The following is a 25,736-nucleotide window of genomic DNA, read 5'->3' on the forward strand; positions in this document are numbered from 1 at the left end:
AATGATCTATGCCAGATCTACTCTTTTTAAAACCTAAGTGTCCATTAGTAAATGAGTGGATCAAAAAACTGTGGTACATTTACACAATGGAATACTACGCAGCAGAAAGGAAGAAGGAGCTATACCCTTCACAGCAGCATGGATGGAAGTGGAGAACATTATGCTAAGCAAAATAAGCCAGGCAAGGAAAGACAAATACCATATGACCTCACCTATAAGAAGAATCTAACAATCAAAACAAACAAGCAAGCAAAATGTAAACAAAGACATTGAAATAAAGAACAAACTGACAATAACTAGAGGGGAGGCTAGAAGGGGATAACAGGGGAAAGAAGGGGAAGGATCATCAAAGAACATGTATAAAGGACCTGTGGACAAAGCCAAAGAGGGAAAGATTGAAGGTGGGAGGTGGGGGTGGGTAGGGCAGGAGAAAGTGGTGGCGGGAAAATGGAGACAACTGTACTTGAACAACAATAAAAAAAATTCTTCACTATGCATCAATTCTTAAAATTAAGAGATTTTGCTTCTCTGTCCCCAATATTTTCATTCTTTTCTGCTACAGTATGCTCATTTTCTCTCACTCTCCCTTCTCAGAAAATGAAGAATAACCTTTAACTCCCTTATAAATCTAGAAGATCCCAGTGCCTAAGACATAAATATCTTTATAACTTTATGCTGGGCTAACTCCAAAATGTCCATATTCCTTCAAGTTGTAGAAATTACATTGGACCAATTTTTTCTTCCTTTAATTTTTAAGAGATGCAAATAAATGGAGCCAGATCTTCGAAAGAAACCCTGCAGGTTTCATATCATTTTACAGTTTAAGGAACTATATGTGAGAAAGTATTTCTTTCTAACATAATCATTTTAAAAAGAAATACTTTTAGAGTAAAAATATTAAATTTTAGAGAATAAATTTTAAAAGATAACTTGATGTATATTTCTTATTACTTAAAATGAGAAAGAGAATTACCATTTTATTAAATTCCATCTATGGGTCAGTTGTTCAGATGTATCAGCTCATTTAATTCTTGTAACTATCACCACAGTATTGTTATTCTCACTTTTCATGTAGAGAAATAAAGGCTCACTGAAGACAAAGATTCATGAACTTAGAAAATCAAGGTTCTTTGACTCCAAACCTCTAGTACGTTCAAGTATGGCATGATGAATTTAAGTAGTCTGTAATATTATGACCGATTTTTTATTATTTTACTGTTTTCATTATTAAGTTCCACATTTATTAAAATTCATAAACATTCATTTTAAAATCAAATTATAAATCAAATATAAAACTCAAATTATATTAACATCATGACAAAATACCTGCTCCATGAGGCCAATTAATCTAAATCTACTCTGATCTACATAGGCAAAACCCCTGTGTGTTGCTTTATAACAATAACAAAATAATCATTAAGATTATGAAATGGCTGAAACATATTTTCCACATGGTATGTTGATTATGAGTCTGGTCATTTGTGCTAATGAGATTTTTTTTTCCTTATACTTTGCTTTCTTCCAAGAAGCCTATTTTGTTTTACAGCATACTTAGAACTTTGCTTGACAATTACAAAATCATTCAAACAATATTTATCCCAAGTTTCTGAAGGAAAAAAAAATAGCTTCTCCTGTCAATCCCAACTTCATAACTCTTCTCTGATATTTTCCCAACCATAGGTGTTAGCATCTGCTGTTATAATAAAATCTTTGGTTTTGATTGGGAAGACTGGGGTGAGGACTATAGCCAAGATAGCTTTTTACATTAAATATTATATAATTATGCCGCATGTCCAACTTTACAGATTGCTGAAATTTTCTGAAGGGATGTACATCTTTAAGCTCATTAAATCATTTTTACATTTGTAGTTTTTGAAGTTGTACCAGAGATTCTCACCCATATAACCCTTAGAATTAAAAAATAAATTAAATTAAAATTAAAATTAAGAAAAGAAAAAACTGACACCCTTCTCACAATATAAGGAGAGGGAGGTGCCAACTGCCTTCTCAGCCACCCCCTGAGCACTGCTGAAGCTGAGATAGTTCTTCAGGTCTTCCCCTGGCAATGTACTGCAACTCTCCTACCATTTGCCACCTCTCCTCCCCATTTCACAGATTAGATGGTTGTTCAGAAACAATTTAAAAAAAGTGCCAAAGAACAAAATAGCTCCAAATAGTTTCTCCCAATTCCACACTCTATTCTCCCCTCTCTTCACTCCCTCACATACTAAATAGGCATGAAGCAGCCCACAGAGGCAGTAGAGTAAATGGAAGACCGAAAACCAAGGCCTGAGGCAGCATTGTGTGCTTCAGGAGGGACCAAGAGTGAAGTTTGGAATGAAGGATTCGAGGAGAGAGCTGACCCAGGGTCACAGATGCATAGGGTCACTTACTGCCCCTTTTGCAATGCCCATAGAATGCATTCCTCTGTTTCCTTCCATTTGTCTCAAATGCATGCTAAGACTTCAAAGAGCACTGATTGAAGAAATGATTTAGTACAATCAATCACCATTTACAAGTCAATGAGCTTTCCTCCTGAGGTCAGAGATATGCTTTTATTTCCTCTCTCCTACCCACTCTACCGCCCGCTATGCTTTTCAATAGGAGCTAGCACTCTCCATTTAGCTCTTTATTGTTTTTTCTCAAGATCATTCTCATAATTTGTTTTGCCAAATGTTCTGCTAAACTTTCTTTCTGTCCATCAATACTTAAAGTAAACATCTTTTTCGGAGAGAGTAATTTGACCCTTAGTCAAAAAGATTTACCCACTTCCATCTAATGAATTCTCCATTTTTAATTCTTTCACTTAAAAGCATTAAGATGAACTTTAAATATAAAATTTTACATTGCTTGAAAAGCATGTGCTTAAATGCTTAAGAGAAATGTTACTTAATAATGTAGATTTTCAAAGAATCTTAAGAGACTACTAGTATAATAAGATAACTATATTTGTTCCAGGCAATATTTGGATTTAGTGATCCTAAAGAAATGTACTAAGCATTACAATATTTGTACAGTGACCAGGTTCTTGACTTTGACAGTTACATATAAGTAAAATCCTGAAGAAAAACAAAACAAAAAAATCACAGCTATTTTTCCATTTTTTTATAACTTTTAATTGTTAAAGAAAAAACTTTAAATGTTTCACTATTTTACTAAATCATTAAAATGTAAATTTTGGCTAGCATTACAATTCTAGTCAAAACCGCCAAAAGAAAACTATAGGCTCCTAACCTTATTTTCTTGAAAATTATTAGCAGAGACAGCAAAAAATAAATGAAAAAGACATGTTAAACGAATGGCACTGGAATAATTTAAATAGTAAAGGACCAAAAATTGTGGTCTTAGGTAAGTTGAAATCCTATCATCATTGCTTGATTTACAATAGGAATTATCGAGATTGGATTAACAGAGTTTGACGGTTCAACAGACTGAGCTAGAGATTGGGCCATGATTTTTCCCTAAGATTTTTGGACAGTAATATTTTTGGTACCTTAAAATACCATCTATGAATGAAGATAATATTATCTAAATGAAATAAAAACCCAACTATTTTATAAATTATTCAGTGGAAACATATAGAATAAAGTCAAAGTTGGTTCTTAATTTAAAAATGATCATTATAACTTAAATGTGTATACAAATAATTATTGAATAATATAAATCCTGGATTCAAGGTAGCTTTCTTTAGTCACTTTAAAAACTTGACCAATTTTGAAAGGCCAAAAAAAGAGCAACATTCAAGAGCATATTGTTGTTAATGCATAAGCACTGCAGAGTTGAATTCGTGTTACGAAAAAGCTACCATTTTGCCAAATGCAAAGAGAGTAAAAATCTTAACACTAATATCTTTACTGCTGTGTTACATTTACCTCAGGTAGTGTTAACTAGGTTAATTATTGAAAATAAAAAATAGTGCATATTATGTTTATTTCTATAAGAACAAATTTAATATTATTCTAAAGCTACTTGCATGATTTGAATAACAATGTTTGGTTGTTGTGATCTTGAAGGACTATTATTTATTCTCCCCAAAAGTTTGATTTATTCATTCTATTTTTTACCCATGAATAGCTTGAGCACCACCATAAGCTTTGCCTTTCAGTTTTCCGACAGCAATCTATTTTAGAATGTTACCGTGACATTCTGATGCATTGTTAAGGCAGAACATGTTGAGTATATTGGGAGCTGTATAATACATACAAAATTGCATGCATTTTATCTTTTATCTACATGACTTCTAGAGTTTGCTTTTTCAGTCAAGTTTTAAGTATTTTCAAGTTATGAAATTTAACAGGAGTTTCTGGCAAATGGTAATAACTGGCATTTAAAACACTCCTTCATTGTTATTCACCATACTAAATACTTTGCCTAGTACAAATTTACATATCACAAATCACTTAGAGAGTTTATATCATTATCTACTCTCTTCACCCACCTCCTTTGTTACAGAAGGAGAAACTGAGATCCCAAATATTTAAATAACTTGTTCAAATTTTCTTAAGTGGCAGAACTTGGAGGCAAGATCCATGATCTATCTTATATCTGATAGTGCCCTGTGATTATGGTTTTTATCAATCTTCTTTTGAGAAATAATTTTTATTGATTTGGTATAAATAATTAAAAATTATTTCAGTTAAAAGAAGCCTGATAGGAATATACAAATATGTTCACAACACTAAACCCTTTTTAGCAGTAATACAATTGGTGAATATTTGCTCAAATTCAGTGTAGACACAGAAGAAAGCCAGGATATATTAAAACAAGGAACATGAAAATTGAACCCCAAAGACGTAACTCTGATCCCACCTCCAATGGGAATCACATTACAGAAAGGACATTCAGATCCTCAGTGTTCTAGTCTATCAAGTGGAAACTATAATCTCCACCTTTGTTACTCTACAATTTGGTTTTTGGGGTTGAATCAGAATGTGAAGGGGTATCAAAGTCAAAGAAATATATAAATCAGAAACTGAATTAATAAATACAGTAGTCTCCTTATCTGTGGTTTTACCTTCTGCAGTTTCAGTTTTCCATGGTCAAAAGCAGGCCAAAAATATTAAATGGAAAATTCCAGAAATCAATGATTCATAAGTTTTAAATTGTGCAACGTTCAGAGGAACATCCGTCCCACTCTGTCCTGCCTGGAATATGAATCATCCCTTTGTCCAGTAAGGCCACCCTGCTAGTCACTATCGTATCGCAGAGCTTGTGTTAAAGTCACTCTTACTTTACTTACAAATGGCCCCAAGGCACAAGAGTAATGATGCTGGCAATTTGGATATGCCAAATAGAAGCCGTAGAGTGTTTCTTTTAAGTGAAAAGGTGAAAGTTGTCAATTTTGTAACAAAAAAAAAAAAAATATGTGCCAATGTAGCTAAGATCTATAGTAAGAACACATCTTCTATTTATGAAATTGTGAAGAAGGAAAAAGAAATTCTTGGTAGTTTTGCTGTCATGCCTCAAACAGCAAGAGTTAGGCCACAGTGCATGCTATGTGCTTAGTTAAGATGGAAAAAAAAACATTAAATTTGTGGGTAGAAAACACAAACAGAAAACATGTTCTGATTGACAACAAAATGTCGCCCCAGAAAGCATTGAGCCTGTAGGCAGACTTCCACAAGGGATCCCCCGAAACGAGTGACGCCAAGACATTTACTGCAAGTAAGGGATGGTTCCACAGACTCAGGAATAGGTTTGGACTGAAAAATATAAAAATGATTGGAAAGAAAGAGAGATATCACATGCACATAGCTTTTATTACAATATATTGTGATAATTGTTCTATTATTAGTTACTGTTGTTAATTTCTTACTGGGACTAATTTATGGATTTATTATAAATTATGTATGTATAAGAAAATCATAGTATATATCGGGTTCCGAGCTATTCGTGGTTTTGGGTGACCGTTGAGGGTCTTGGGAACATATCCCCCCAGGAATAAGGGCAACTACTGTATTGAAGGTGCTGGATATAAGAAGGGGAAAACCATGTCCCCATTACTAATACAATTTTAAGAGAATTTTTTCAAGGGAATATATAACAAGAAAAATTTAGGAAAAATAATTGATAGGAAAAAATAATGAGCCAACTGCTTCTTCAATAGTCTACCTAGAATGAAAAATAAGGAATACTTGCACAGATTTTTCTAAATGATCTGGCAAGCTGATGTATTCCTGAAGTTTTATCAGAATTTGATCAGTAAGCGTTACCAAAAAGTGTATCATTTAGTTTTAACAAGGTATTCAATGGGGTCATGTGTTCACTATGTATGAACAATATTTGAAGAAGGCTTTCTCTGCCTCCACTTATAATTTCATTTACTCGATAAGCATTTGCTTAAGACTTACTATTTACCCAACCCAACTGAGACTTCATGGGAAAGAAGCAAAGGAAAAGAAGATAACAGTATTCCCCTTCAGGTAGCTTCCCCATGTTGAAGAGACAAATCACAAATCTACTAGAAAGCAAGGACCTATATGATTATACAAGTGAGGAAGCTTAACTAAATGTGGATGACAGGCAAAGTGAAAGGCTCATGTGTGTCATTCCTCGGGCAGACATTTAGAGGAAGTCTACTGGAATTTTTTAAAGGAAGAAATGACTAAGTTTGACAAACAAATGAGAATAAAGGGAATTCTACATTCTAAGTGCAGATGTGTGACAATCCACAAAAACAAATCAACAATCATACAGGACCTTTAGGTGATATATCCACAGTAGCAGTGCTCAGAAGTACAAGCTCTAAACAGAGAGGAATAGGTTTTTAAAAGAAAAAACAAAAAAAGAAAGAAATGGACACTATACTCAAGATTGACTGACATAGGGAAGCCCCTTCAAACACAGGAATAGAACATGAATCAAGGATCATGGGAACTGTGGAAGTATACAGATGAAAGTTCAAATCCAAGAACCAGGATACAGAAAGGAGAAATGATGCTACAGATTGAGAATTGGACAAATAAAAGTGCCATTGAGAGAACTACATTGAGAGAAACAGAGAAAACAACAGAGAAGAAAATTAACATTGGGTCTATAGCCGCAGGAATCCACTGTATAATCACGGAAAAACACCCTGTGGATAGCTAGACAAGCAAGGGCCTTTGTTTTGGCTGTTGTCTACCTGTCACTTTGTATAGTAATGAAATTGATGAGCCTGACTCTTTCCTTTTATGACTGGAAAGACTCAGACATCCTGTTCTCTTTTGCTCATGCATAGCAACCGCCCAGTTCTGTCAGTACAATCAAATCTCTCCAAGTTACAGGGAATTCTAAAAATGTGTCGCCTGCTTCTAGAATAATGAAGAGAAAGCACGTAGGAAAAATATCTTTCAAAAAGCAGGTAATGAAGCTAAGCAACATTTTTGTGGGGGTTTTTTTTTATAATTGTTGGCCTAAGGCTGTAAAATAGCATAGGGGAACAAGGAATATATCTGCCCCTTTTACTGATATTCTTTCATCATAATTTGATTTAATCATCATAGCATTAAATTGCTTAGCAAAGAAACAAGTAGATTCTCAAATATTAAATTATCCAAGTCACCAACAGGTGATTCGTTTAAATCTTAGAACAGATTTTTTCCCTTGGACATCTTCAATAGAAAATAGATGAAAGAAATTGCTAACCAAATTCAAAGCATCATAATAAAACCAAATACTAATTGTCTCAGAATCCAAGAGATGATTTTGAAGGTTTCTAACATAGACATTGACTATCAGGTATAACTTTTTTTTAAATTTGAACTTTGAAATCAGAACTCAAGAGAGGCATCCTGCAAATTTTATAGGATAAATGGATTTCCCTTTACCCACAAAATTGTGTTGTCCGCAGCATGATTGAACACTGTTACTAACTTCCGAAGGCTTCAGAAGTGATTAGCCTGTGAATAGCCTTCACCTCTGCCAACTTACCTGGCATCCCTTTCTGTTTACCAATGCACTTTCCTGAGCCTGCAGACAGCAAGCCTCGGGGCCTACTGCGGAGCCTTATCTAAATCCTGGGGAAGTTGTGCTGGTGCTTATCTCTGCCTGGAGACCCAACATCATTTTCCATTTCAAATTTCAGACATTCTATTATTGTGGAGAAATGGATGATTTTGCCTTATCATTGAAAGCAGGCTATTATAGACATTTTATAAAGTTAATTATTTGACTAATACCTATGCAAATAAAATGTCCTTCAGTCAACTAAGTTTTGTTATCAAGACTAATCATTGCATTCAGCAAGATACATCAATAACCACTGAGTTATTCAGCAGGGGTTACGGATTTATTCAATAGAACAATACGTATTAAAATCAAATCAACAGATAGAGGTTCTGGTAAAAATTTATCAATTTATAGGTTGTGACTGTGTGTGTATCAAAGCAATATAATATATTTTATTAAAGTTTAATATGTATTAACAGTTCAGGGGTTTATGGGCACAGAGAGATAGATTTCCCATTTTACTAAATTTTAAAGTTTTTAAAAATAATTCTAAACAAAGATTCATTTGACATATAAAAGAAGAATTATGAATACATAGTAGAATCAGAATCTAGCAAAAGACCCCATTTAATTTGACATTTAACATGCTTTCTGTTATGGTTCACAATTTCTCCATGTATGTTAATTAAATCTGCCCAGCTGGACTATAAACTGTTTAAGTTAAGTAAATTATTTCAAACTTGTTCACTGCTCCTCCAGTGCGCTGAGCATTAATGTATTAAATAGATACTCAAATGAATGGCTAAATAAGGAAATGAATGAGCCTCTCTCCTACATTGTTGTTTATACAATCCATCTGTCTTACTAACCCACAGGTAGCTGACTCAAGTCAATAGCTTGGATTATTTTTATAGCATATTCATACAGAAACATTTCCCAGTTTGTTTTTTTCCATAGGCACATACTGAAAAGCTAAACAGAACTATGTAAGAGGAAAATGTTAAATGCATTCTTAAGAGGGTAATTTTGAAGGTTATTTAGAGAAGGTTGCATATGTTTACTACAAGGAAATGTCTTTTCATTAAATATGATAAAAATCTAAAGTAGATTTTTTAAATCGGTGTCTTATTGAGAGCTTTGTTTAACAAGGTAGTTACTGGTTGATAAATTTGATTAAAAGAAGTCTATAAACCAAAGGAAATATGGGAAGAAAGGAGAAACAAAGAAAGAGAAGAACGGAGGAAAGAAAGGAGACAGACAGACAGACAGACAGACAGGAGGTGGGTAGTAGTCAGGAGGAAAAGGAGGGAGGAAAAGAGCTGGAGTCCCCAAAATGCTATCTTCATTGTTAACAAGCAAGGCTTTGAAGCTCACCTCTTCCACAAAGCCTTCCTGGAACTCTAGGACCCTTTGTTTTGTCCTTCTCTAACCTGCTACCTGCACAGTCCACCTACTCCACTGAATTTTGTGCTTAATTCTGTGTTGCCTCCTATCTTTCTACTTTTTATCCTGGGAGTTAGTCTTCATAAGCTTTTAGAGAAAGACCCATCTTCTCTGTACTGTTTCCCCACTACCTCCAGCACAATATGAGCACACAGCAGATTGCCAAGAAGAAATAAATGAAAGATTAAATGACCAAATGTAGGAGTAAGTTTTCCCTAATTAAGTAATCTTGGTGAACTTTACCTTGATGCTCTGGGAAAGGAGTTTTCAGTTTGGAATCCAATGGTGTCCTAGACCTAGGGAACTGTAATCTCTGCAAGGGTAATACACACCTGACTGTATGGAAATTTAAACACTCATACATACACGCTGTACACAAACATACAGATTTCCCATAACAGCTCATAGCATGTCCTGTTTTAAAGGGGGAATATAAGTGAAAGGAGACTTAGAGCTACCCTTCTAAAGAGTGAGGAAAAAGTAAGTGTGTTTAATACTCAGGAGCCAGGAATGCAGCCTTTGAAGCCATTTCAGTCTATAGTGAGAAATTCTTTAACCTGACCTTGAACTGGTTAGTTTAATCTTAAATCATATTCTGTATGACTCTGCATTGTTCCCGATCTTGTCTTTCATGTTGTCTCCAATAGGGGTTAATGAGTATATTAATCCACATATTTCCAAAGTTTTTTTTTCCTATTTGCATTCTGTAATTTAGAAAAACCTTTCAAATACAAGGCTTATTTTTTAATCAACTTTTAAAAAATGATTATCCTCGTGTTTTTAAAAATTATTTTAAACAGTCTAAAAGCAAAACTTTGGAATGCAGATTATTTTCCCTCCTGGTTAACAGAAAAATTATTTTCATATTGCATTTGGCATCTTGCATCAATATATGATGATCTAGAAAGCTGATGGATTATTTTGGTTAAAACTAGAAGTTGGCAGAAAGCTTCAGTAAATATAAGAATGCAGAATATGTAGATTATTCACAAAACAAAGAGCAAACATCAGTGCAGTGGCGAGGCACTCCTATGACAATACAGAGATATGTCAAAGGTAGAAAATGCTTGATGTTTTTGCTGAACTTTTGTAGTGGCCATAGCAACAGTTTATTACCTGTGTCATCTTGAGGCTCTTGGCTGAAATATCTAGGACAGATGTAAATGAACAAGCTTATATTTTTCAGAATGGAAATTACAGCTTGTCTTATGTAAGAGGCACAGATTTAAGGTTGTTTCATAATATGATGAATGGTAATGGAACAGACAGATAATGTAGAGCTGCCCTTGAAGGTGAAATCGAGGCAGGAAATACTAGGCCAGTGAGTTCTGCCATGGATTAAACCTTGAACCCAATGAATAAATCCACATGAATGTTCCAGCCTAGGGGGCTGCAGTAGGGAACCGTGCATGGGAATGAGGCGGGAGAGGCTGGGAGCCACGGGAGGGAGACTGAGAGCAGGCCTAAGGGAAGCACACTGGACGGTGGTGTACCTCAGGGGCTGCCCACTCACCTTCCACTTGACCTAGAGAACGTAGCAATGTGGGTTTCTTTTGAGCTGCCTAACATTCACTGAGCACTGTTAAGCTGATAGTATTCAGTCAGCCATTTTAGAAAACAGGAGAGCCCAGAAACAGAAGAATTAGAGCAGGGCTCCCCTCAGCCATAACGCACTTTGTGTAAATTTTTAAAACTCCTCTCCCCAACTGCTCACTCTGTAGATGTGGGTACAATGCCTGTTGGATGAGTAGACTTTGGATTTGAGAACATAACTGGACACACAGGGCTACTATTTAGTAATATGAACACTTCCCCTTTATGAATGAGCAAATATCCTTGTTCTTTGTGACCCTTTTATCTTGGATTTCACAATGCTCTATTAAAGAGAAAGGTATTTGAAGTATCTATTTTTTAAAAAAATATGTCAGATCCCATAAAGTCAATAATTTTTTAAAATTTGCTTAGTGCTAAAACTCCTTGAGGGAAAAAAATAATGACATTTTTCAATCTGAGCCTTACATTTTTATTATAGAGAGGATATTTGCTAGTTGATTTTATCAGTAACTGTATCCCTGGAGCACTACACTGGTACACAAGAGCATATTAAGCCCTGTCGTTTCCACTTGAAAATGGACCATATTTTGTTCTGAGCACTGAATTTGGCAAATACAAGAAATTTGCTTCTTTCAAAAGAGGCAAAAGAGTAATTAAGACCTAGATTTTAACACATGGGAAGTAAACAGTAAGCTTCATGGCCACACAAACCGTGCTTAGCACCGTATCCCAGCACTGTATTCCAACCCTGCTGGCACACAGATGTTCCATAAATGTATTTGATTAAATAATTACTTTTTTAACTGTTCAATTTATGCCTACTTCCCATGGAAAAATCTCTTGATGACGGGAATAGTTGTCTGTCTGGGGTTTTTATCCCCCAACAGAAGACCTGATAATGCAAATTTATTTCTAAATGGTTCCTAATTATTTTATTGTGTCCTTAAATATAAGTGCTTCGTTTCATGAATAATCTAAAGAAGCTGAGTTTTGAGTTAGTAAGAAGTGAATTTTATATGTAGGAAAAGAGTATATTAATATATCTATTATACATTTGTATAGATTTGTCTTTTTATTTTAAAATAATGCATCACTTTATACCCAGTGTATTGTGTCACATAATCAATATTTTACATTGGCTGGAAGAGGGAAATTTTAACAAATCTATGTAATATTTTTATTTCTTTTTTAAATATTTTATCGGTTATGCTATTACAGTTGTCCCGCCTCTCCCCCCTCCCCTCAGCGCACCTCCCACTTCCATAATCAGTCCCCTTTAAAAATCTGCGCGCACTAAGTGCGACCTGTGTTGAGCCTCAACAAGGAAATCATTTTAATGACTGAAGAAGAGGAAGAATACCATTTTAAAAAAAGGAATACACTTGAGAAAAACAGGGGGTAGAATTGAGCAAAGATCAGGCTACTTGGTCTGATGAGACTAGAGGTGGAGAGAAGGCAGCAGCGAGGGAAACAGAGATGGGCAAGTAGAATGCGACAAATCACAGACTCTAAAAGCTGTGTACAAAGTAATTAAGTTATGTATTAGAAAGTTGTGCCTGATGACCATGGATGGGTAAAATGGAGAGAAAAGGTAATTGATGGGAAGGGAGATCAGGTACGATGTAATGTTAGGCTGACCCCTTACAATGGAAATAGATGTAAAAGAAATATAAAATGCATCAAAGAAGAAACAGTATGATGGGACAGACAGATTCGGAAACAACAAGTTTTCACATGATTTCAATATCCAAGAGGCAGAAAATGATGGAAGCACAAGGAAAAGGCATATCGTTGGTTTGGAGAACTGGTTTGAGAAGATAAAGGACTCATAGAAAACATTCTATAGGCCATGGGGAGTACACTTCAAGCTAATAGAAGAAGGGATAAAATAGAAGAGCTGAGCTAAAAGGTTAAGATGCAGGAAAGGGGTACCCAACAATAAATGAGTGCCAAGATGAGCTGGGGACTAAGAACTTTAGCTCCATTTAAGACTTGGGAATTGGAAGAAAAGAGAAAAAAAGCCAGAGGCTTAGAAGGAGATACTGATAAGGGCAATAGAAACAAAAGCAGAAGAAAATAAGAAGGAAGATATAATCAAGATTTTCTCACGTCACAGACAACGTTGTTTAGGTTTTTCCATAAGAAAACCATTGGTTATTCTTGAGAGAGTCTTTGGTACAAAGTTAGAATAATGAGAATGTTTGCAGAAAGGACAGGTAAAAGGACAAATAAGGAGGACAATCATAGAACATATAGGAATAGCCCACATTTATATTACATTACAGATGATTGTATAATCATCTACATGCAGCATATATTACAAACCTCCCTAGCTCTGCTTTGTACGTCTTAAGTTTCCTATTGCTGCTATAATGAATTACTATAAATTTACAGGCATTTAATAACAAATTTATTATCATCTAGTTCTGGAAGTCAAAATGGGTTTTACTGAGGAAAATCATCATCAGCAGGACTGATTGCTTTTTTTTTTTAACATTGAGATGTAATAAATAACATCGTATAAAGTTAAGGAATATAATGTGGTGATTTAAAATATGTACTTGAAATTTACTAAGACAGTATTTCTTAAGTGTTCTCACCACACACACACGCCCCCCCCCACATATCCGTCACCTCACACACCTCTGTACCAGCCCCTAGTAACCATTCTACCCTTTGTTTCTTGGGTCCATCTGGCAAATCTTCCTATCTCAAGATTCTTAGTCACATTTGCAAAGCCCTTAATCATATTTGTAAGGTAACATATTAACAGTTTTCAAGGGATAAAGTTTGGACATTTTTGAGATGTCATTATTCTGCCTACCACCAAGTCTAAGTCAAAGTATCAGACGCAGTTTTGATTTGACTTTGCCTTAACTTTTATGCATTGGTTTACCTTTGGGTTAAATTATACGTGAAATTAATTCATTAACTAGAAAATAAAAGTAACATCTTTAACAAAGAATTTTTACACTAGTCTATTATTTTCTGCTGAAAGTTTTTAAGTTAAATGCCAAAATTCTTGTCACAAAACTCTATTTAATAATAGTTGGTATCAGTAACAATGAGCTGATAGATTTCTTCCAGTAGCAATATTTCGATTAGCCTATTTCTATTAAAGCTATATTCTATATTTTAGCAATCATTCTTGGCTGATTCTTGTGCTATTATTTGCTTTACTGTTTTTTTTTAATATAAAATGTTCTATTAAAGAGGCTTCAAGGATCAATAAGGACTTTTTCCTTTGTATACATTTAAAATACATACATTTTAACCTAATAATGTAAAGACACATTTGAATTCCTAAAACTATTCAATTCATAGTTTTCCCTCTGTATATAGGTTTTTTCTGTGCAGAATTAAAGCGATGATGGACAAAATTGCTGTGAAGATTAAGTAAGATAATGTATGTAAAGGAGTAGCACAGTTGCTGGCCCATAATAAATAGGTCTTCAATAAAATTTTAGCCTAATCCAAAATATACTCCATGAGATTTAATCACTAATATTCAAACATATTTCTGTAATAACTACAAATGAATAATTATGTAGATGGTGTTTCATTTTAAACACATTAAGTTTTAAATACTTGGTTGCTTTACACAATAGAATAAATTTTTTAACATGAGAAATCAATATAAATAACTTCATTCAACTAAAAATGGTAATTTAAATTTTAATTATTCAGTCAGATTTTCATATAAGTATACAAAATAACATCATTTTTTAAATTGTGAGGAACTTTTTGTTAATTTTGTATACTCAATATAGTATATTCAGAGTTAAAATTATTCAGAAGATCAACTGAAAGGAAATCTAGAAGACAGCAACAATTTAAGAAATAAGTCACAAAATAAGTTTTTCAGTGGTTGTAACTTACCTTCAAGTGGCACTATTTCAGATTTCTTACTATAATCCTAAGCTTCTATTTCTTTAACTTCTTTTGATTAAATGTGTCTGTTTTTTCACTATTCTATTTTTGCAAAGTTGTCAAATGATCTTCATCTTGTCCTGTGTAATTTAAGAAATTTTATATCACTCTGTGAGAGACTATCATGAAAGTCCAACTAGGAGAATAATTAACAAGCTTCAAAATGAACAGTCATTATTAAAATACTGTCTCATCTGCAATGAATACATAGGTTCTCTCTGGTTCGTGCTTGGTAGGGTTTTAACCAGATCAAAAAAGGAAAGAAGCCTTTAACTGAAGAACTCTGAATGATATCATTGTTTACATAAGCTTATTTTAATTTATACTTTTTAAAAAATATATATATATTACTTTAATGAGGTTAAATGCTACGAAAACATCTTTGGATGTAAACTTATCTATAACTTTCACACAAATATTTACTTGGCTTAAAACCAATTTTGGAAGTTGTGATTTTGTATGTTTTTATGTTGACATCCAGTAGTCAATCATAAACTGGAATATATGCAAGTACATATTCTACTCTATGAAGCTAAATACAGAGACAGCAAAGAGAGTGGGTTTTCTCAGTTTTGAAAAGAAGCTAATATTGTTGTTATTATTTTGTCAAAGCACTCCTGACTTGTCTCCTGCAGTCATTGGATCTAATAATGTTTATGTAGCTAGAAAATAGAACCTGTTTTACCATTTCAGTGCACAATTGCTTTTCTGATTACAACAGGCAAATATAATTACTTCTTCTGATTAATCTCAATAGTTGAATAATTACTTTTCAGGCAAAGTAAAATTCTAAATATTTCCACAAGAAATAATTTTTGATAAGCATATGTGTAGGGGGTGCCAAATAAGAAAATATATTGATTTTTAGTAGATGGACAACTTGTAGTTTAAAAAAGTGTATTTGAGTATACGTATTTATATATGCTTTATTATTTTAAACAGAGCCTGTAAATCTGAAGCTCTCCTCATCTAAAAATCATCTCTTCCCCCTCTTAATCCCACTTGCATATCCACTGAACTCTTCTCAGTGTATTCATCTCTTTCTTTTTCTGTATTTATTGGCATGCATGCTATATGTCACCACATATACCCTGAGCTCCACCCACAATACTTAGCTGCATGTCTTGAATATAAAGAAATAGCTAACATTGAGTTCTTGTTGTGTGCTGGATGTCATTCTACAATTTTAGTTTATTAACTCCTTTCGTTTTCAAAAGAAACGAAGTAGGTACCACTATTCTCTTCAGAAACTCAGAACAGTTAAACAATCTGGCCAGAGTTACACAGCCTGTAAACATCCAAGCCTGTATGCACCCTGGGTTAGAGCCACTGGACATGTAACCACTGCCCTGCCTCTGGAGAGCCTGAGTGGGTCTCCAGACCCACCAAGCGCGTCCTCCTAACCTTCACTACTACTCTGATACTACATTTGTTTTTACATTTGATTAATGTCTGCCCTTCCCATCATGCCCAAACATAACTGAGTCCCTAGTATTTAACAGATGTGTAATAACAGTTAATACTTATTAAACTTTTAGCATATGCCAGGCACTACATCTTATTTTAAACTTCAAAGACTGAAATACCTACCAATTTACCACCACTTTAAAGATGAAGAAACTGAGGCAGAAAGAAATCAAATACTTGCTCAAGGTCACACTGCGCCTGGATTTAATCTCAAAGGTCAAACTCCAGAGCTATGCCCTGAATGAATGAAGGAACTGATTGTTGAAAATATAGCTTGGAGGAGCAGGGAAAGCAATAGGGTGGAAATGACATTTGACATATCTGGAAGGGCAAAATCAAAAAAATATGAACACTCTAGACAGGAGAGAGAACTTGGATAAAGTAATGCAGAATAGAGCACCCGGAGCTTAAAAGAAGCTCAGTGAATGGGAATGAAAGCATGGCTATCTTAACAGTTTTACCTATGTAAGTGTTTTACTACTAATGTTCTCTGCATTTTTTTTTTCTTTCAGTGCCACCATGGGCCTTAATTGCCATAGCCATAGTCGCGGTCCTTTTAGTCCTGACCTGCTGCTTTTGTATCTGTAAGAAATGTTTGTTCAAAAAGAAAAACAAGAAGAAGGGGAAGGAAAAGGGAGGGAAGAATGCCATTAACATGAAAGATGTGAAAGACTTGGGGAAGACCATGAAAGATCAGGTAATGTATTCATTCCATATTTCTTCTTAGATTTTATTGACAATTAACACATGGCTTATGATTTTATGCCAGTTAAGTATAGCACTAAACAACTTCTGGACACATGTCATTGTTGTAGAGAGGCTTTGCAATCCTTTCAGTCATTATGCAATATCCCAAAGTGCAGTGGAAACACTTGGTAGGGTTTTCAAGTCTCCTAAGCACATAAACCAGAAAAGGGCATCCAGGGCTCTCTCGATGGGTCCAGCATTTTGAAAGGTGCCTGAATATTCTGAGTACATCTGTTAGCCAGTCTTCACTGTGTTTAGAGTTTGAGAAGTGTATTAAAGGATATCTGAGTGTTTTCCCTCTTGGGCAGGTCACCTTTCTAGCATTGTCACTGTTCTTATTCACTGTTAAACAACGGAGTCTAAAAGGTATTTATCACACTTAATGAAAGCTATTCATCGTATGTATTGATCTGGCACAATAATGAGTGCTCCGGAATAATGAGTTATACAGGGAAAGGGAGAAAAATATGAGTGTGCCCTAAAGAATGGGGCAGAATTTAAAGGCAAAATTCTTTATCCTTACATAAGAACAATTAAAACCATAATGCAGATTATAAAATCTATCTGGCTGGATTATTTTCCGAAGCCTAAGGAAGCTGTTTGGATGGTCTTTATATTGTCTATTTTTGCTAAATTAACTGAATGATTTTGTTCAGAATAGTTTACTATTAATTATAATAATTAAATGCCTCCAGTTTTTTGGGATCATATTCATATTGGATATTTCTAAATAACATTTAACATATTTAAAACTGTAAAACAATTTGTCAAAAAATAACATTATTATCAATGTCTTCCTTCATATAATTCAAGAGCTCTATTTATTCCCTAATAGCAATCTATACAGTCAGTTTTATAAATTCCTCTGAGAATATTAATTACTATTAGGTCAACTCTTAAATATGTGAATCTTAGGAACAATTTAATCAACAGAGACATTTTAGTACATTTGCATGGTTTCCTACTTAACCACCCATCCAGGAAATAGCCCCTCTTCCCAGCTTGAGTTTTAAACACTTTTCCTCAAAGATACAGTAATGACTGTTAAAAACAGTTTCACAAAGGCTCATTTTTGCACTCGCTGGGCTTTTGTTAGGTTTCAGAGCTAGAAAAGGGATTTAAGGTTAGTGCTCACCCTCAGAGAGCGCTGTCCTGAGCTCAGGGTGAGAAGGGCCACATTTTTCTGTAGGTTTCTAATCACATCCACAAAAGCCAAGGCACTAACATCCAGCCACATGTGTCTAATAAGGACTGTTCTCCTTGGTTAATTGGTTACTTAGAAATTGAAATTTTAAATCATGCCTTGCTTTATTTCAACATTTCCATAGCAAGCAGGACTTGATACAGATTTCTTTAAACAACTTATTGGAGTAAGTATAGAAACGATCTTCTAGATGGACAAGAAATGAACAATTTTTACATGAGAATTCAGCTATATACGTGAAACAAAAGGTTGAAAATACAATACTATTGTTTTCATAACTACAATAAAATTTAAATTCCAGTATTCTATAATTAAAAACTAAAAGCATCAAAGAATATTAAATAACTATAGTGTTCCTTTCTAAGAAAATAAATATGTATTTTTCATTACAAGATTTGTTCTGTATTATGTAAAGACTTATAGTTTATAGAATAGTAGTGGTGCTTATTACCCCTGGTATGGCCTGGGCAAATGACCAAGATTTCAAAAGTAATAAACACAAAGAATTGATTGTGGTAAATTTTTCATTGATCACCTATTCCTTTAAGTGGGAGGGGAAGAGAAAATGAGTCAAATAAGGAAATACTAAAGAAGTCAGTGACAATTTATAGTAATCTACTGTCACAGCATAGCATTTAGGATTTCAACCCCCAAAACATGTTTTTAATTCTTTTAAGTAGACCAATTTATGTAGGATTTTATAGGTCTTATTTTGATTTATAAACAAAATATTAAATGACTTACAAACAATTAAATGTTTGGACAAGTGAAAGTAGGTCCCCTGAGTGAACAATTATGTGGCAGTAACTTATGACACTTTTTAAGACTGACAAAGTAGCTAATAATGGGTTCTAATATTTTACGAAGAGGAAGGATGAAAAAGTAAAATGTAATTCAAAGATTTTAAGATGCTATACCACAGTTGATCATCAAAATTCAGATATCACTTAATTCATACAAATTCAAAACAGCCTTACCACAAGTAAAACTATTTTTTAAATATTTATATTTTAAGACTATTTTAAGCAGAATATTAATATGAACATGGGGAAGACAATGTGCCTCTCATTTAAAAACAGATGTGAGAGGCATTTTATATATTTCTTATAATATCTAGGCTTTAGGAAAATCAATAAGTTTTTACTGTTTCAATCCATATAAAAACTCACAGAAATTAAATTTCAGTATTCATGACTACATGTCTCTATGGTAACATTTTATAACCAAGGAGGAATTTTTAAATATTCTGCAATGACAACAAAATAATTAAGTATAAATGCTGTATTTGTACAGCAAAAGATATATATTAAAGGGTTTTTGTAATGCCTTAAAAACTTGGGAACACTAAAAATACAGAAGCAAAACACCAACTTAGAAAGCCATAGGTCTGGAAAGGTCATTTCTCCATCGTTTTTACTAATGTGTGTAGATACTTTAATTTTTATTTCTTCCTTCTATGTCCTCCTTATCTGTGTTGTGTCTCATGACTGTTCTGGATTGTCCCTTGCGGTAGGTTTCGTCTGCTACTTAGATACCCCTAAGTCGGCGCTCGGATACATTGGGTGGCCTGGCAGCTGGCACTCCACATCTGAGGGGGTACCATTCTGACACACATCAAGAGGCTGAACTACATTGATTTGTTTAAAGATGAAGGGTTCTTATATTAGAAAGCTCAAGTTTTTAATTGATGGGCACAGAAAGAAAATTCAGTCCTTTGTTGCCACCTATTACTGTGCCTTATCAAATCCAAACCTGAACAATTTAACTTAGAATGAACAAGTGCTCCTTTTGATGGTTGTGAACTAAGCACCTTTTGAATGTTGAGGCAACCCAGAAGCATGTGCACTAAATCTTTGAAATTTAAAACAAGGTCGATGTTCCCAACACAGCTTTTTCTACAGCAGTTTTTCAGATTCTCAGAACTGCTGGGTTTACAAGCTTTTTCCTCTGCATTTTTTTCCTTTGTGGGGACAAAGTATTGCTCTCGAGATATTATAATGGCTACTGATTTAATAGGCCTGAGTTTAATGTGATAGTACAGAAAATGTCTTGGTTAAACTCAGCCTTTGGGACAAGAATAGACTTAATCACTTCAGTGATGAACAGTGGCACTGAGAAATTATCAAAAATTTAGACCTATTTCATGCAGAATAATTGCAGAGATGGTCCTGCACCTTTTATTAGGGCAAAACCACTTAGGGAGAAGGAGATTTAATATCTCAGCTATTTCAAGTTGCACTGGGCTGAAACATGATATGTAAATTGTCAGTTCTGAGAGTTTTGAAAAAGTATTTTAATCCATGAATTTTTTTTTATTATGGTAGAGTAACGTGCAGATTTTTCAGACAGAACTATGCATTAGTTTGCTATTACTTTTAAAAAATTAAAATGTTACAGAGAGGCAAATTACCTAAATTACAATTTTCTCAGCACAGCTTCATTGACAGAGTTAAAGTCTTACACAGAACTAAGGTGTTGAAAGCGCAATGTGATTTCACAGCCTCAAGCCCTCTAATTAAACTCAGTTGTCTTTTCTTGTTACTTTACTACCATATTCCCTTTAGTGACCCCTCCCCCAAGTTAAAAGATTAATATAAGTTTTAAAATAATTATGTTGTTTCCTGCCTTTGGCTATCAGTAAATCAACATTTTACTATTCAAGGAAACATACAAGTATAAGTTAAAATTTCCAAATTAAATGATATATGGCTAACCAGATTTTTTAAGTTTCTACACTGATATATTAATGGCAATTTTTAATTTTCCCTACTCTTTGTAGGCTCCTGAAATTTTTCAAGTACCACAAAAGGGGAACATCTCTGACTACAGTTCACTTCACTGTTTATCTGATCTTTCCCACCCATAAGTTCTATTAATATGATAGAACTTGATCATATTATAATGATTAATAATCATAATATGATAGAGACTTGATCCACCAAGTCTCAGTTTTGGGAGATCAAATTGGAGTTTCCAGGGCAGAGCCAAATTGAAAAATGTTGTCAATTGAGGGGCTGAGGGTGTCATTTTTGAAGCACCATTGAGGGTCTTTGTGTTAATGGATAAGTAAACAGAAAAGTCTTCTCTCAGCAGAGAAAAAAATACCATGTAGTCTCAGAGGTGGAGGTGGTAGAAGAGGTTGGGTAGGCTGATGATTCTGATGCCTTTCTGAAGCCTAGTTATGCTTCTTGCATTTAAGTTCTACAAGAATGCTTAGATTTGATTTGATTGCTGACAAGAGTTAAGGTTCTCTTTGTCAGAGATATAAAGCAGTCTACCACCTATATGTCTTAACTCGATTCCTGTAAAGTTCTGCAGTAACATACATGGCAATGGAAATGCCATAACCAAAAACTAAGAGAGAATATTTCCTGTATATAATAACAACAGAAAGGCTGAAACCACTAAAATACAGAGCCTCTACGAACCAGTAAGAAACAAACAACACTATAGAAAATTTAGCAGTGGCTATATACCGGCAGTCTCCAGAAGGAAAAAAAAAGTAAAAATGGTTAACATAAAGATTTAAAATATTTGTCAATCTCACTAGTAGTTATGGATATGTGACACTATCATTTTTAACTTTAAATAATAATTATGAATTTATTTCTAATTCTTTTTTAATTCTTTAAGGAATAAGAATGCACATCTCCAGAAACAAAGCTTTTAATTTTTATAATCTTTATAACCTTTGGTTATTTAGCAAAATTTTTGCACTTATTGGGAAAGTATATTCTACAATATTATCTTTTTTTAAAGAGGAGCATTTGAATGAATTTTATGAAATAATGGGCTTTCTAGTATTTCAATTTATATTACACTTAAGCTTTAGGTTATAAAAAATATTCAACTGATACAACCTGAGCTTTGTGAGTTCAACCCCATGATTTTTGTTCATTAACACAAAATAAACTTTTATACCAATTTAAGTTTGACAAAAATTGCAAATAGAACTCCTTTTATCTTTTGCTATCAAATGGACTCATAAATCAATTTAATTCAGCCTAGCTTTTTGTGGAGCTGTTATGAAAATCAAATGGTAAACTGAAACTGGAAATGGAGTAGATTTTTCTCTAAACATGCATTTGCTGGTAGCATGTTTTTTCTCTTCTTCCATAACCATTATAAATGTATGTATGAAACATAGGAAATTAAAAATTTTTGAGAATCACTTACTCAGCTATTTTTTCATAGGGAACAAAGCAAGGGAAGGCCACACATTTCATATGAATTACTCCGCTGCATGTAACAATGGTGTTTTACATGATGGTTAGCTTAAATCGCTTTAACCTACGTGAATGTGAAACCTGGCCTGGTTAATAGCATGTTTATCATACCTCTGAAATAAGCAATTTTGGCAGAGCCGAATATAATACCAAGTTGATATCTCCCTTGCAACAACTTTACATTTTTTGCTTGCAATATTCTTAGGGGCTTCTTCCATTGCTTCCATGTTGCTTGTGGATTGGGGGAAAAATTCCGTGCATAAATGGAATTTTAAAAAATATGTAAGCAGCAAATGTGAATGTGTGTCAGACAAACTGAGATTTCCAGCATCTTAGTGCTTGCTTCTGGCAGCTTGGAAGTATAACCACAGGCCCAGTTTAATTTGGATTTTGATGCCAATTCACTTGAATTCACATGTGATTTATTTCCCCAATCATAGGCCCTTAAGGATGATGATGCTGAAACTGGATTGACTGACGGGGAAGAAAAAGAAGAACCCAAAGAAGAGGAGAAATTGGGAAAACTTCAATATTCACTGGATTATGATTTCCAGAACAACCAGGTCTGAGGGGGGAAATGTTTTCTAATTCCATTACGTTTTCTGAAATGACCAAGTAGAAATTGAAGCATGATACTTCTTAAAACATTTTGTTGGCTGCAAGGGGAAAATGCAATTATCAAAGCTATTGATGAAATAATTTCTAAGTACAGGCAGTCTCCTACTTGCTAATTTAACTTCTGGTAATTGGAATTCACAGTATTCAACTGATTACATCTAACTTATAGCACTTACAATAGGCAGGCAGAATACAAATTAACTTGAAGCAGTCAGGCTGATTCTGAGAGCTCCCAACCACAGCCTGGCCTCTACAGGTCCCTCAGCCTGTGCTAGAATAATCTTCCTTGCACTTGATAGATTTAGATCCAAACAGGGTGGGGAGCCTTTGAGCTATGTCATCATTCAAGCGCAAGTTCTGAAACATAACGGAACAGTTTGATAAAGAATCAAAGATGGAAAATTGTAGTCCATGAATTTTACAGGTAGAAATGCTTTATAATATCATGATACCTAGGTCAAATTCTTGATGCTAATGAAATAGTAGTTCTAGAAGAGCAGAAAGACCAGAAATTTGATTTCTAGTGCCTATGACTTCTGCAAAAAAAAGTGACAAAAAACTAAAGGAGATAACAAAACAGGTGTTTCTGCTTCAGTTTCTCCAGACCCATGAAACGCCAACTAGACTAACGATAATATTAGCTCCCCTTTATTGACTGCCATTATAGAGGTAGCACAAAGATAGCTGTTAGAAATCTCTCTTCATAAAAAGATTCTGTGACATTGGTGAATATAGTCCTTTGCCTTCTGAATTGTTCAAGAAATTTAAAAGGTAGACAAGAATCAGTGGAACTGACTGAGTTAGAAATCTGACTCTAAAGAACCCTTAGGACATGGCCCTTCTCTAAAGAGGGGAGTTGTAAAACTCTCCAGTTTGTTTTGCTTCACTCATCCTTTTGGGTGCAGAAGAACTGATAAATGTGAAGTAAATAAAATACTGCTAATGCAGCATGTGTTAATTATTTCCAGTTTGATGAGGAATGGAAAACATAAACCAAACGCCAATGTTCAGCTTTGACAATTAATGTCCAAACACGGCAATGCCATGAGAACTCTGAACAGTTGCACAAGCTCTGGGCTTTGTTTAGAAATTGACGGTTCAGCCTTGGCTGGTGTCACTCAATGGACTGGGGCACAGGTTCAATTCCCAGTCAGGGCACATGCCTGGATTGTGGGCCAGGTCCCCAGTAGGGGGTGCATGAGAGGCAACCACACATTGATGTTTCTCTCACTCTCTTTCTCCCTCCCTTCCCCTCTGTCTAAAAATAGATAAATTAATTTTTTTTAAAAAAAAGAGAGAAAGAGAAAAAGAAATTAACAGTTCAGGTCGTGTCTCCACTTTCTGAAGTTTCCAGAGGATTTCTCATGAAGAAAGTGTTGATTTGTTCTATTATATTATTACTTGATCAACTTCATTACAGTCCTGGATAATTATTTCATCATATATTTTAGAAAGCTGTATATTGGTTACAAATACAGGTTTATAGGTATGAATTTACACAGATTTATCAGTGTACCTTTTATAGTTAATTACCTGGGGCACTTGAGGTCATTTCTATCACTTATGCCAAAATTTGATCATAAGGACTTAGTTGAAAGCAAAACTATTTTATTTAATATTCTAGAGAATGTCAAGGTCAACTTATCTTAACATATACCATGTTTTCCAGAAACTTGACCTGCCTTTTATGTGTATCCAATATTTTTATAACAATTTATTTTGCTTTTTTATTTCCTGGTAAAATCTGGTGGTATGTCATCCTCATTGGTCATAATTTTGAAAGTTCTAAGTTGGCTTTGACTACTATAAATATCATTTTATAAAATAGTATTTTTAAGAAAATAATAGCACTGATTTTTTTCACTCAAACACATGAGTGTATTTACTGTCCCCTTTCTAGTAAACATCAAATTTAAAAAGATGTTTCATTCTGAGGATCTAGAAGAGTCTACCTGATGAAACTTTTAATATTATGCACTGATTTTCCAAATGTTCTCAACTCATCTGATTTAGAAAATGATTCCTTTGAGTCATGGAAGATAAAGTCTGAAGAACTTCCCAGATAAGGCTGTAATCAAATATACACATTTGTTACCAAAATTAAAAGATAACCCTAAAGCACTCGGAGACACTTTCATGAGGGGAAATGTGATGCTTATCTCTCAAACAGAAGTCAGAGGGGGCTTTGAAGAAGGAATTACACCCCTTATCAACAATATATCCAAAAACCTTTAAAATATAGATTATCTGATTTTTAAGAGTTTAGTTATATTTCTAGAGCTTTCCCTCCCCAAAAGAAAATGTTTTTGCAAAGTGAAGAGAAAATAAAATCTTGCTTATTCAAATGCAATCTAAAGGCAGATACTAAAAACTGATTTGGCAAACCAAAAGCCAAACTGTTTGATTTACTAAATGTGTCTTTATTATCTGATGCCTATTTAGCTATATTTTGATAATCTCTCTGTGTTTTGTATGCCTACAGTCCAGCATTTTCATTGTTTTTATTGTATGATGATATCACAAAGATATTGAAACATTACAATGAAAACATAATCACGTGGGGTATTGATCCAGCTTAAAAACTGAGTCAACTAATCAAACTACATACTAACATGGTG

The 25,736-nt window shown here is 34.1% G+C and overlaps 1 protein-coding gene across 2 annotated transcripts in view; it reads left to right on the plus strand.

Moving 5' to 3' along the window:
• Positions 1-25,736, plus strand: part of SYT1 (synaptotagmin 1) — a 529,223-nt gene that overhangs the window by 365,482 nt on the left and 138,005 nt on the right. Inside the window, exons 5-6 of one of the 2 annotated variants that reach the window (XM_054580146.1) lie at positions 16,836-17,020; positions 22,941-23,063. In XM_054580146.1, the coding sequence (XP_054436121.1) occupies positions 16,836-17,020; positions 22,941-23,063 (308 nt within the window). The remainder of the gene's footprint in view (positions 1-16,835; positions 17,021-22,940; positions 23,064-25,736) is intronic. The other variant, XM_054580147.1, reaches the window with a different exon arrangement.

The sequence above is a fragment of the Pteronotus mesoamericanus genome, unplaced genomic scaffold (assembly GCF_021234165.1).
Source record: "Pteronotus mesoamericanus isolate MK-2021 breed Mesoamerican mustached bat unplaced genomic scaffold, CSHL_Meso_final contig_56, whole genome shotgun sequence".
Taxonomy (NCBI): domain Eukaryota; kingdom Metazoa; phylum Chordata; class Mammalia; order Chiroptera; family Mormoopidae; genus Pteronotus; species Pteronotus mesoamericanus.